Source organism: Pelobates fuscus, chromosome 7, assembly GCF_036172605.1.
Source record: "Pelobates fuscus isolate aPelFus1 chromosome 7, aPelFus1.pri, whole genome shotgun sequence".
NCBI classification, from domain to species: Eukaryota; Metazoa; Chordata; class Amphibia; order Anura; family Pelobatidae; genus Pelobates; species Pelobates fuscus.
The window spans coordinates 128,439,828-128,453,781 of NC_086323.1; the positions used below are offsets into that span (position 1 = coordinate 128,439,828).

Genomic DNA, 13,954 nt, shown 5'->3' on the forward strand with positions numbered 1-13,954 from the left:
CTTACGTCAACTGTGTGAAAATTACCGAAACCTATTTGTTCATAGGTCCCTGTGGAGTTCTGTAGGTATATGGTGGGCACTATCCTTTGTGAGGGGGACGAAAAGCCATTACCCGATCATGTCCGAATATTCCGTAAACATGGATTTAAGTTCTGGGTCTTACCTGAGGTGAACCACGCTGTTATGGCCACGTTTCCATATACTACTCCCTTCTCAATACAACTGGCAACCACCCGAGTACATCCTGCCTTGGAGAAATACGTCAAGGTAAAAGCAATGTGACAATGTGTGTCTTTTAGGGTATAAGAAGTAAATAAAAAGGGGGTTGTGAATAACATTTTCACATTTGTGTTTGGTGCGCGTGCGCAGTTTCTTATGTATAAAACAGTTACTCTACTGCTTACACATCAGTGCCTTTCTTTTCCCTGCCTTTTCTGTAGCACTCCAACATAATCCATCTTTCTTCTACTTTTTATTCCTGTTGTATACAGCAAACACAGACTCAAAGGAATCCGTGTTTAAAATGGAATGAGGCAAAAATGTGATTCTTTGTTAAACTAATTTGCATATGCCCACCCAGAATCCCTTGTGGTAGTAACATCACTGCAGATTTGTGATTTCTGTGGGAAAAGCAAGTCTTATGGCTTGACTGGTGTGCAGATTTTCGTTTTACATTGTATTAACTGTGTGTGTGTGTGTGTGTTTACTCATTTCCATATGTCCACCCAGAATCCCTTGCAGTAGTAACAACACTGCAAATGTGCTGGCGTGTGCAGATCTGTGTTTAACAATATATTTACTGACTTCAGGTGGAAGGGGTTGTCACTCAGTTTTTTCCCCGCCATAGCTCTATTGGTTTGTGCTCCTGAAATAAAAAAAGAAAGATTGTAAAAGCTGCTTACCTGTCACAGTAAACCTTATTTTTGTTCTTTATTTTTGGACAGCCAATAAAGCAAATGATAAACAGGAAAGGCGCTTGACATACAGAGTCAATGGTAAATAAGGTACACATAACTATAAGCCTGAGCATCATACAATCTAGAGTAAGTACATACATTTAGAAAGTAGTAGTGGAGATTGTACAATAAAATCGCAGTTTGCCGTTCTCAGAAGGTGCTCTTCAGCTATCTAGGTATTGTATGGCCATCTTTCTCAAAATAACTTTAAATCATCAAAACAAAGGGGAAAAAAACATCAAAACCGCAAGCACAGCATCAGTAGTTACTGCGGACCCCCCATTATTGCAAGCCATGCCATCAAACATAAATCCCTTCTCCAGGTGCTGGCACATCTCTGCAAGGCCGCCACATCAGCTGTTGTCAAGTCTCCCCTAGTCTCCTAAGTCTGTCCAGGGAGTCAACCATTTTTCAAATGATTGAGTGGGGTTATGTATTATTGCAGTCAGTTTGTCCATTAGATAGTTTTCCTTAATCCTCTTAGCACCTCTGTCATGCTAGGTATCTATGTGTCAGTCCATTGTCGCTATCTCTCGTCTTACTGCCAGTGTGATTCTGTTTGAGTTTGTGTCTGGTTATCATCTCATTCACTGGCCTGGCTAATAAAAAGGCACAGGGGTGTAACTCGATAGGTCTTTCAAATACCCTGGCTAGTAGATCCCAAACACTGACTTGTGTTGGCGGGTTGCAAGGAGAAAGGAACCTACGTCCACCTGTGATAGGACTGCGAGAAACCAAAACCGCTCTGGCATGGGGGCCAGAGCGGTTTTGGTTTCTCGTAGTCCCATCACAGGTGGACGTAGCTTCTTCTCTCCTTGCAACCCACAACACAAGTCAGTAGCTCCCCTGCCCATGCGGTATAGTTTGGTCTGGGTAGTGCCTGTTCCTGTAGTCCCACACTAATGGACACCTTACAAGTTGCCTCCCATATATCCTGCCCGTTCTCCTGTACCTCCCCCATCTCTGCCTCCCACTGGTTTGTGTAGGCTAGCTCACCCCAGCCAGTGGATTCCAAACTTATGGATTTTTCTATTGTGGATATTAGTCCATCCCCCCACGGCTCTGCCTTGCATAAACTCTCCAAGAAGGGCAAGGATTGGTTCCGCGGACCACTATAGGCACTATAGGAGAAAGGTGAGTGTTTAACCCCCTTCCTCCCCCTTCAGCCCGGCGGGAGTGGGACCCTGAGGGTGGGGGCACTATAGTTCCAGGAAAACAAGGCACTATAGTGGTTCTTTAAGTGCAAAATCTGTAGCTTGAAGATAGAGAAAGAAATCCTGCAGGTGTAGAGGACTTACCTGGGACAGTTCCTAAAATGTGATAAAAGTGTTGTTTGAGTAGATATGTTTAAATCTTAGAAGCTCTCGAGGCCCGCAAAGTCCCTCACTTACATGCCTGGGGGAAAGGCTCTATTTCGCAGGAAAGAAGTCATTGGCGATGGGTTTTCAACCAGAGCCATCTTTCCTTAACTCTGTCAAAGAGGTCAGAACAGCTGGTCAGTCAGTCCATAGCAAAATTCTGTGCTGTTTGTCCATCCACATATAGAATTGTGGGATGTTGGAACACTTCAAGCCTGAATCCAGATCCACCCACCTCCTCTCGTCTGGCAAGGCATGCCACAGGACAATCTGCGCTAATTAGGCCGCAACATAGTATAAATACAGGTTGGGTAGGCTCATTCCACCCATGGGAAAACTGCACCTTTTTATACATTGGAAGGAACACATTTGTGAACTAAAATCAAATGGAGTAGGAAATCTAAAATGACAGTAGAGGCTCAATTAGAGAAATATGGGAGCACATAAGGCAAAAAAAGGAGCAAATATTTAAAAACTCCAGAAACACAGCTTAAAAAGTGAATGTTACACTTTGTATAAATAACCCCAATATTTTTTTTTTTAAATTATGGCTCACACAAGATATTTCTTGATATTATATTGCAATACCATGGCTATTTAAAGCGCATGTTCTCCTATGGGGTGTTCAATATTAGAGTGTAGAAAAAAAGATTTAAACTAAGCACTTGATTGGATGACAAACTACAAGTCATTTTACAAGTCATAGGTTCAGTGGAATACAGAACAGCCAAATATTGGTAAGACAGTAATATATCTCTCTCTTGTTTATTCTCCCTTGATGCTCTCAAACAAGTGTTTCTCAATGAAAATTGCATTCTTTCTCTATCTTACAACAACATTGACTGACTGCACCTAAGAAAATTAAAGCGGCACTGTCATGCCGAACTTACCTTTCCTCAATCTCTTCCTCTTCTCCCCCTCTCTCGGGATCTGTTATTCTTTTCTTCCTGTCTCCTTTAGTTTTCTTTAAAACCATAAGACAAAGTAGGGACTCTTTGTCTTATGGGATTCCTCCGCTTGACCAGCTCTGACCAGCGGAGGAGCAAAGTGTGCTTCATTTCCGCTGGTCAGAGCAATTTTCCCATGATCCCTAGCTTTCCTCCCTGTTCCCACAATGCTTCCTGTCAGTATTGCCAAACGTCCTGTCACTTAGACAGAACGCCGGCAAAACTGCCGAATTGCATCCTAACAGAATTCTCCATTGGTGTTAGGATGCAATTCGGTACTTTGTTTGTATCGGAATTTCATTCTAATGAATGAAACTCCGATCCTATTCATTGCCGCGGCTGCATCTTGCAGCCGCTTAGTAGATAACTCCCTAATTCCCACGGTATCAGGGAGCTATCTACTAAAAGGCTGAAAGACCTGAATTGGTCTTTCAGCCAACTTTACTAATACTAAGTAAAGATTACTTAGTATTAGTAAATAATATGCCCCTACTCGCTATACCGCGAGTAGGGGCATGTCTAGTAAGCAGTGAGCAGCCTGTGGCTGCTCACTGTAAAAAACAAAAAAAACAATAAACACCCCCCCTCCCCTGCGCGGGGTTAAAGATTGGGGGGGGGGGACCTACTGCCCCCCCCCCCCCGGCCCCCACCCCTGCGCGGTGGGTGGGGGCCCTAATAAAACAATAAGGGGGGGGGACCTACTGTCCTCCCCCCCGGCCCCCACCCCTGCGCGGTGGGTGGGGGCCTTAATAAAACAATAAGGGGGGGGGGGACCTACTGTCCTCCCCCCCCGGCCCCCACCCCTGAGCGGTGGGTGGGGGCCCTAATAAAACAATAAGGGGGGGGGACCTACTGTCCTCCCCCCCGGCCCCCACCCCTGAGCGGTGGGTGGGGGCCCTAATAAAACAATAAGGGGGGGGGACCTACTGTCCCCCCCCCCGGCCCCCACCCCTGAGCGGTGGGTGGGGGCCCTAATAAAACAATAAGGGGGGGGACCTATTGTCCTCCCCCCCGGCCCCCACCCCTGAGCGGTGGGTGGGGGCCCTAATAAAAACAATAAGGGGGGGGGGACCTATTGTCCTCCCCCCCTGGCCCCCACCCCTGCGCGGTGGGTGGGGGCCCTAATAAAAACAATAAGGGGGGGGGGACCTACTGTCCTCCCCCCCGGCCCCCACCCCTGAGCGGTGGGTGGGGGCACTAATAAAACAATAAGGGGGGGGACCTACTGTCCTCCCCCCCTAGCCCCCACCCCTGCGCGGTGGGTGGGGGCCCTAAATGAACCCCCCCCCCATCAAGGTGACTAGGGGTCCCAAGCCCCTAGTCACCCCCCACCCAAAACATTCTATCCCCTACCTACCCCCCTCACCCTAAAAATAGTGAGGGGGGAATAAAATAACTAACCTGTAAAAAAAAAAAAATTAAACTTACCATTTGACGTCTTCTTTTTTCTAAATTCTTCTTACTTCAGCCCCCCAAAAGGCCAAATAAAAATCCATAAACCCGTCGCACTTTTAAAAAAAAAACAAAAAAAACCGAGCGCAAACAAAAATTAATCCATCTTCACCCATGGAGGGCACGCCGTGTACTGAGCTCCGCAGGGCGGGTCAAGGCTTATAAAGCCTTGCCCCGCCCTGCAATTAGGCTTAGAACACAATGATTGGTTGGTTTAAGCCAATCACAGTGCTCTGTGTCATTTTACAAGCGTGGGAAAATTCCAAAGAACTTTCCCACGCTTGTAAAATGACACAGAGCACTGTGATTGGATGGATTTCAAACCATCCAATCACAGTGCTCTGTGTCATTTTACAAGCGTGGGAAAGTTCTTTGGAATTTTCCCACGCTTGTAAAATGACACAGAGCACTGTGATTGGATGGCTTGAAAACCATCCAATCACAGTGATCTGTCATTTTACACAGCGTGGGAAAGTTCTTTTGAATTTTCCCACGCTGTGTAAAATGACACAGAGCACTCTGATTGGTTTAAACCAACCAATCATTGTGTTCTAAGCCTAATTGCAGGGCGGGGCAAGGCTTTATAAGCCTTGACCCGCCCTGCGGAGCTCAGTACGCGGCGTGCCCTCCATGGGTGAAGATGGATTAATTTTTGTTTGCGCTCGGTTTTTTTTTTTTTTTTTTTTTAAAGTGCGACGGGTTTATGGATTTTTATTTGGCCTTTTGGGGGGCTGAAGTAAGAAGAATTTAGAAAAAAGAAGACGTCAAATGGTAAGTTTATTTTTTTTTTTTTTTACAGGTTAGTTATTTTATTCCCCCCTCACTATTTTTAGGGTGAGGGGGGTAGGTAGGGGATAGAATGTTTTGGGTGGGGGGTGACTAGGGGCTTGGGACCCCTAGTCACCTTGATGGGGGGGGGGTCCATTTAGGGCCCCCACCCACCGCGCAAGGGTGGGGGCCAGGGGGGGAGGACAGTAGGTCCCCCCCCCCTTATTGTTTTATTAGGGCCCCCACCCACCGCGCAGGGGTGGGGGCCAGGGGGGGAGGACAGTAGGCCCCCCCCCTTATTGTTTTATTAGGGCCCCCACCCACCGCTCAGGGGTGGGGGCCAGGGGGGGAGGACAATAGGTCCCCCCCCCTTATTGTTTTATTAGGGCCCCAACCCACCAAGCAGGGGTGGGGGCCAGGGGGGGAGGACAATAGGTCCCCCCCCCTTATTGTTTTTATTAGGGCCCCCACCCACCGCGCAGGGGTGGGGGCCGGGGGGGAGGACAGTAGGTCCCCCCCCCTTATTGTTTTATTAGGGCCCCCACCCACCGCGCAGGGGTGGGGGCCGGGGGGGGGGGGCAGTAGGTCCCCCCCCCCCAATCTTTAACCCCGCGCATATTGACCCCCATAGAGTGAGGGGGGGACCTGGGGGGCTTATGAAGTGGTGGGGAGCTCTGCTCCCTGCCGCTTCTATAGTTACATATTACAAGGAGGGAGCTGCACGCCGGTAGCTCCCTCCTTGTAATAAACTGAACGAACAAACTAACACTGATACACAGTGTTAGTTTGTTCGTCTGATTTTTTCTATTCATTCATTCGTCTGTCTGATGAATGAATGAATAGGTGAAATTCCCGTTCGCATGTCCAGGTGTTTCACTGGGCATGTGCGGGAATCTCACAGTCTGTCTAGTGTGGGTAGATGACGTGTCCCACAGGGACTTCACCTACCCACACAAAGATGGCGGCGCCCTGAATATAGATCGGGGCAGAAAATAAAGAATAAAAAATAGGTAATGTGGGGGGCTTAGGGGCATTTGGGGGTGACTAGGGGGTCGATTGGATGTAGTGGAGGCGGGAGGGGGGTTAAAAAAAAAACGGGATTCGGCATGACAGTGCCGCTTTAAGTTATATTTGTGTAGCAAGGAAGTGTAAAAGTGTTCAACTTGTGCTGATACCTGAGCTGTGCCTGTTAGAGAATTAATACCTACATCATTCATGTGGCAATGATCCTTTTATAACTGTTTGCCTGTTAAATGATCAGGGTACTTCCATGTCTCGTGTACTCTTGCATACTTGGAGTCAGTTTCTTACAGATTCCTGTCTCTCCTCTTCCCCTTCACTGAACATAATCTTCCTCCACCATACTCACTGGTAAACCCACTCCATTCTCCCTCCAAGGTACAATCGGGTATTTTTTCCACCCACTATTTAAAAGGTACTGGTATATGTAATCCGTAGATTGATAAGTAAATTGAAAACAACACTTTAAACATCATAATAATATTTCTACCAAACTCCCAAAATGCTGATCAGCCTTCTGCAAACCAGAATCAGACCAGCACACAGTGGGATCCCTTGGCAATGCTTTGCACATCATTTTTTTAAATTATTATTTCTTTTGTTTAAAGCAAAGTATGGATTTTGAGCTATGTAAACCATGACGCTGATCTTCAGAAAGCTGTTTCGACCTTGGGACTCATCAGTGTGGAGCAGGATGTCTAGCAAATAAAATCACTATCATTTATCACAGAAAATGAAAAGTAACAGTGTATATATGTATGTGGAAACATAACAGGGATTTGCACTCACAAGTTCTTGGTAAAGTGTTTAGGAAGTATCACCAGCAGAACATGTTGAATGGCATCAAGTGAGATACCTTTTACAGGTCTTTAAAAAAGCAAATTATAATAAATATATGTTGTTGTTTTTAAAAAATTATAAAATGCTTGACTACAATTCGATGATTTTGCATTATTGGGGGTAGAAATAATGCAAGGGAATTGTACTCGAAAATAACACCCAATCAGGTGTTATCCCCAACAGAGGATAGAAAAAGGGAAAGCAATCATAAATCAGTGTTTGTATGCAAGCATGACCAGCCTTGGATAGCAATGAGGCTGAGAACTCCAGGGTCAGTTTAGCCCAATGCTTACAGACTATCACTGTGAGCAATATAGGTGGGCATTATGGAATGGGATCATCCATGTTATTAGAGGGGCCACACTTTGGGTATTTAGTGAAACCTGATTTGTTGGGAGGGGGGGGAGTTGAGGGGGGTTCAAACTGCTCAAAATGTATTTTACAGAAACAAAAAAAAAGCAACACACTAAATAACGTGCAGTGGTTATTAGAGTGGCCATTTAAATATGAAATATGTGTTAATCTATAGGATTCTCTAAAATCTAGTCATGGATTGTGATGACCCCTGAAAATATTAAAATATAACTGTTTGGCACCACTGTGTCCTGCATACTGTATTTTTATTTATTTATATATATATATATATATATATATATATATATATATATATATATATATATCACCTAATAAATATCATTATAAAATATATATAATCATAGATAATATATATTTAGGAAATCCCCTAATAAATATTTTTATATATGTAGGCTTCATTGATATTGCCTACAGTTCTAGATAAACTGAACAGCTCTTTTCTCCTTGGTGCTTAAAAAATAAAATAAACATGTGACAATGTAATAAATTCCACATTAAGCTAAATTCGGGTGCTCTTTTTTTTTTTTTTTTTTTTTAAAGCACACTCCTCCAACCATAAACACTGCGGCCACTGCAGTGGTTATTGTACCAGGAGTGTCATGGCATCTTGCAGTGTAAGGAGTCAAACTTTTTATGAGGGGGAGGGAGAGGGTTAAGCTGCTTGCACTGTGTATTTAAAGATGTATGTGTCTTTATTTATTCCCTTTAAGAAGAAGTAATTTGGAAAAACAGAAATTTGGCATAGCACCTATTTTTTTCCAAATGAATAAAACCAACCATGTTTCTGGCATTTGTTCTTATTTTCTCGAGTCACATGTAGACCTTTTTATGACTAATGATGTGTTTACCTCCTAATCACAATCCTGATTTTATATACAGATCAGATATACCGGTAGGTCTGATCTGCATCTAATCTTATCTAATCTACACAGTGATCTAAAATGGGAAAACCCTGGTGCTAATAGAGGGAGCTATATTTGTATAAATGAGAGGGTATATAATAATGGATGTCTGTGTGTGAGCATCGGGGATTTGTGTGTTTGTGTGCAGGCTTTTTCGTTCCCTCTTCTTCACTCGTTGTCTGAGGTAAGGGAAGTGTAAATTGGCGCCTGCTGTTTGTACTCAGGTGAAAATGAGATCTGAGACAGAGAATGGAAAACAAGGGAAAAAGAGAAATAGTGGGAGGGAGGATGGGGAATGCAGGCTTAGGAGGGACCGGGGGGGGGGGGGGGGGGGAGGGAGATGGTGGTCTGGGAGCATATACCACACTCTTGCATCAGTGCTTCAAACCCCTGATTGCCTCCTTTCTCACTCCCCATATCAACAGCTCCCTTTCTCCACCTTGTTCCTCTCTCACACCTGCTTTCTACATTGTCTCCTATACCTTTCTGCTCTGTCTTTGTTTCAGAGCTAGTTTACCCCCTCATTCTCCCTCTCTCTCATTTATTCTAAAATTCCTTTTATTTTCTCTCATGTCTTGTCATTTTCTGCTCTGTCCTGCCTTCTCTTCCATATCTTGAATCATCGTTTCTCCCTCCTTTGCTATATGCTTTCACATCTTGCCCTGCGGTTTCCATTCCATGGCATAGACGTGTGTGGGGGTGGGGGTGGTGGTGGGGGTAGGGGGGGGGGGGCAGATGTAATTGAGGGAGATCCCCCCAAGGGGAACAGGAAGGAGGGGGTTGCCTTAATCCCTTTCACTGCCCCAAGGAGACACACTCTGGACAAGTTCAGGACTTCACTTCATGTTCCCTTCATTACTGAATAGTATAATGTCTCTATCAGGGCTCAGTTTTGTGCGTAGTGCCAAGACACTGTTATCCTCTCTGCAGAACATTATTCCTAATGTTTCCTGCTTTATTCTGTATAAGGTTTGCCTCTGCAGGACATCACAGTGTATTTCAACCATGCATTCTTTGTGTTTCATCTTCCCAGTTCCTTTCATACTTTCATCTCTGCAGAGCATCTCCCCCAAAGAATTTCCTCCCTGCGGGCCTCTTTAACTGAAGACAATTTGTCCCATATCCTTCCTATCCAGAAAGCTTCACATCAGGCATTCTGCATGGCCAGTCTCCCCAGCAGAATAATGGACCATAGATCAGCACCCAGCATGTACTTGCAAAGTTATTTATTGTGTGCTCATCATATCTCACCTGACATGTGCAAAGCCTCTCTATTCATCCTTAGTGTGATCTCAACAACATGCATTCTTGTTATTTTCTCTTCTCTCTACTTTGTGCCTTTAAAATCCTCCAAGTACCCCCTCCACCCTGCTCATTGCTGACTGCAGCTTCTCTCTTCTACTTTCTCCCCTCATCTCTCCAGAGGCGCTCTCCGCATTCCCTGCAGGCTGCACTGGACATACTGTCCGCTCCTCCCCTTGGACAGCCAGGATCCAACTTGTATTTTAATGAGTCAGATCCAGCTGGGAATAAAATTTTAATGAGTTTGCTGTGAGTTGCGGTGTCTCTTGCACCAAGGGGAGAACAGCTGCAGCCTGACCCCCTACTCACAATCGTCTGGCTAAAACATGTATAATTGTGTGCATCTCTAATACCTCTTTAACTCTGTAAACCTGTATTGATTAAATCAAATATGGGATTTTAGGCATAGCTTATGCGTGCACAAAATATATATTCTAATGTAGTGTCAGACTGGCGGTAGTAGGTGCCATCCTTTGTAAACTCCACCTTGTTATTCTGACACATGCATACCATTATAGGAGAGACCAACATATTCAAACTAGGGGTCATTAACATAAACTTAGTCCTCTTAAACTAATGCACCCAGGTAATGCTGACCTTTTTGCTTGATGTCATTCTTAAAGCAGTGCCATATACACGTGCACAGAGAATCACAAGTGCCATTTCCACTCACACAAATGCAAACATTTGGTGGTTTCATTCTTCAGAATTGCTAAGAATCCACAAGAGTTTACGAGGACCATGCAAATGGGCAAAGAACTGCATTTCGGTAGCATTGCTGCATTTTTAATTTAGATTTTTGCCGATTTGGCTGTCACTGGACATCTATAGGAATAGCCTTGTTTTTTTCTGAGCCATTGAGCTTGGCTTTCCTTGGCTGACACACACATCGAACGTTCCAGTGACATACTGTATGTAACACTGTAGTTTAATCACTAAGCCAATACTGGATAATTGAATAGGAAATGTTCAGCTAAAATATCTGGTAATATAACAGAGTTGCAGAATGTTTCCAGTTTGGTTGTGTTCACCTAAAATGTGTCTTCTAATGGCCTCACAAGGTGACATGTCCACTTGTGTGGAGGTAGCCAAGGGAGCAGATAGGAAGCTACACTTACCTTAAAAGCGTCACTTGTTAGAAACACCGTCTTGCTCGTTGCCATTCTTATTTTGGTTCCTGGCAACTTCATCTGCCAGGAGCTGTTCTCACTGTTGTTCTCTTGTGCAAGGCACAATGCGCAATATGGTGGCATCGACATCTACTACGCATGGCACAAGGTGATGCCTGTTCCCATCAACAATGGGGATTTACAGCGTTTGGTGGCCGAAAACTGAAAGATTAACTATTCAATGAGACAAACAGTTTTACTTTTTTCACGTATATCTTTGAATCGCGTTGTAATTTTGAGTAAATAATAATGTTTTATGTTTTGTTTTTGTATTAAAGAGAGTAATTTCAGCGCAAAAAAAAGAGTATTTCATAAAGATTCCATCTTTTATTAAAAAAAAAAAAAAAAAGCCTAAATGTGACTGCTCCTTAATGGTAATATTTATTCATTTATATATTTGGAATGTATAAATAATGCTGAAGCCGCGATCCGTTTAGTCATATTTTGCCTCTGCACCTAAATCGATGTCTAAACAGGCTTTATACGTTAGAACAAAGTGGATTCCACATCTTATTATTGCATTTGTGGCTTTTGTTACTGAGCTGATAACACCGTGAACAGGATGGCAGAGAACTGAAGCTCATTAAACTGATCTATTTTGCTCCTATTTTTATACATAATCTCCTACTAAATAATAATTAAATCTGTTAGCTGTTTGGCTGCAGCTGGTATACATGGATGTATTTCTGGTGGGAAGTTTTTTATTTATATCTGCAGACAATAATCATGTCAGAATTTGCATGATTTTTGTTTACGAAAAAACTTTTATACATAACCCAAAAATCTCGGAATAGTAGATATGAAGTGTTTTTACACAGTACAGCTTGCAGCTGACATTAAACACACACCATTGTGTTGCCGTGCCAGTTATAATAAGTAGACACAATTTTTATCCAGAATGATGTGCTCTATGCTTACTGCCATCGCATGTCTAATCACTATGCAGCCGTGACCCCTGCTCTCCCATGCAATTTATCAGAGATCTGAGGGGTCTTCTAATTAGTAAAGCGTGCCTGTTTTTTCTTATGAGAAACTCAAGAATTACCCCAGGGCTCAGCAAGGCAGCTTTCTCTAATTAGTCCAGGAAAGGGGCTAAGGGATGGGGTAGAATGTCACCCCCCTCATGTGCATGCATCCTGAGTACCCGAATTCTGCTAAGATACATGCTGTCATTGCTTTTCTATGCCACCAAACCTGACAACGTGATGCTGGAAAGCATGCATTAGCATTCACACATTGACTATATTATAAAAAAAAAAAAAAAAAAAACCTAGCACACACTGCAGCAGAGATGTTATCCCATCTTTCTAAAATGAAACGTTTATCAGTAAGGTTTTGTGTTAGAGTCCAGTTTTCAAATGTTCTTCTGCTTTCTTTTTCTTTCAGGAAAGAAAGCTGAGTGCTCACCCTTATGTTGAGATATATAAAGGAGACAAGATCATATTCATGTGCCCACTGTCTCGACAGAATGACTTTTACGTGCCTGAGATGAAAGAATTGATGAGAAAGGAAAAAGGAGAGGAAAGTTTGCCGGATAGCGCAGGTATGATACCTTTAACTTTCTAGCAGTTGGATGCTGGCCCTTCTCCAATACATGTGACCAAACTGCTGCACTGATGTATCTGCTAGAAACTATTACCTGTTTCGTTGTTTCGTGAGGATAACTTTGTTTCTTTATATCTTTATTTGGAACTGAATGTACTTTTTTTTTTTTTTTTAATTCTTTATTTTGTTGGTGCGTTGCATAGACATATTAACGCTTCAAAACATCAGCAATACAGTTAAAGTGATAGTACAAGATCATATTACTTGTTAGGGTATTGGCACCGTTTTATATGGTAGTTAAACAAGGTTACACAAGTCAAGCTTACATTTACAAATGACAGGTCGAGGGGGTGATGTGGGATTCGATCTAGAGAGTGCATGAGGGTTGTGTTTTGCATGTTGAACTGGGAGAGTAGAGTAAGAGGGAGGGGTAAAGTAAGGAGTGTGACCAGTTGTGCCCGTTGTGTAATGAGGGGGGCAGTAGCCCTTCTCCATGCTAGTTGTGTAGGTCTGAGCACCTCTGGTGTTGAGGATCTCCTCTGCGTGGGGTGCCCCTAACCATGGGGGTGGCGGGGGGGTATATAAAATTTGTTTGCCAGTGGGGATCGTCGGTCTGTGACCGCGTGTAGGTGCAGTATATTAGGCACCTTTTAAGGCCGTGTCAGGCTATATCGCTCGTGCTGCGTTACAGCATGTATATCATGGTTGGCAGGGTGGTCAAGAGTGTGAAAGAGCTGTAGAACATTTGTAGGTAACATGAAAGAAAAAGGAAACAAAGACAAGCAAACATAAAGGAAACGCAGGCACACCATGGGTAACAGCCTTGGTGCGATTTTCTGTAGTATGTTATATAGTCAGGTTGGTGGGGGTGCTGCTGCACCAGATCTTGGTTCAAATATCGCAATGTTGGCTGGATCCCAGCCTCCAGGGTTCGGCGGCCCAGATGGGATAGCGGTGGGCACGTGTAGCCCCAGTGCAGTCAGGAGCGTTGGTCCTTCGGAGACAGTTCCCAGCTTGTGTGTGGCTCCTTCGTGTGATACCAGTAGGGATCGTGGGGTCCCCCATCTGTATGCGATCCCTGCTGTGCGTAGTTGAGATGTGATTGGTTGTAGAGATCTGCGCCATTGTAGGGTGGCCCTTGTGAGGTCCTGGTAGACAGTGAGCTGGGAGCCTTCGAATGTATATGGGGTTTTGTCCCTCAGGGCTGTCAGCAAGTGTCCTTTGTCCTGATATGATATGCAGCGGAGGATAATATCCCTGGGGGCAGCTGGTTGTGCCTTGGTGGGTCCAGGTAAGCGGTACACCCCGTCAATAGTAAAT

At 44.1% G+C, this 13,954-nt stretch overlaps 1 protein-coding gene across 1 annotated transcript in view; it reads left to right on the forward strand.

The window, feature by feature from the left end:
- The window catches only part of TEX264 (testis expressed 264, ER-phagy receptor), a 30,815-nt gene that overhangs the window by 9,273 nt on the left and 7,588 nt on the right, over window positions 1–13,954 (forward strand). The window contains exons 2-3 of the mRNA XM_063427479.1: window positions 46–267; window positions 12,476–12,632. Coding sequence (XP_063283549.1) covers window positions 46–267; window positions 12,476–12,632 — 379 coding nt within the window. The remainder of the gene's footprint in view (window positions 1–45; window positions 268–12,475; window positions 12,633–13,954) is intronic.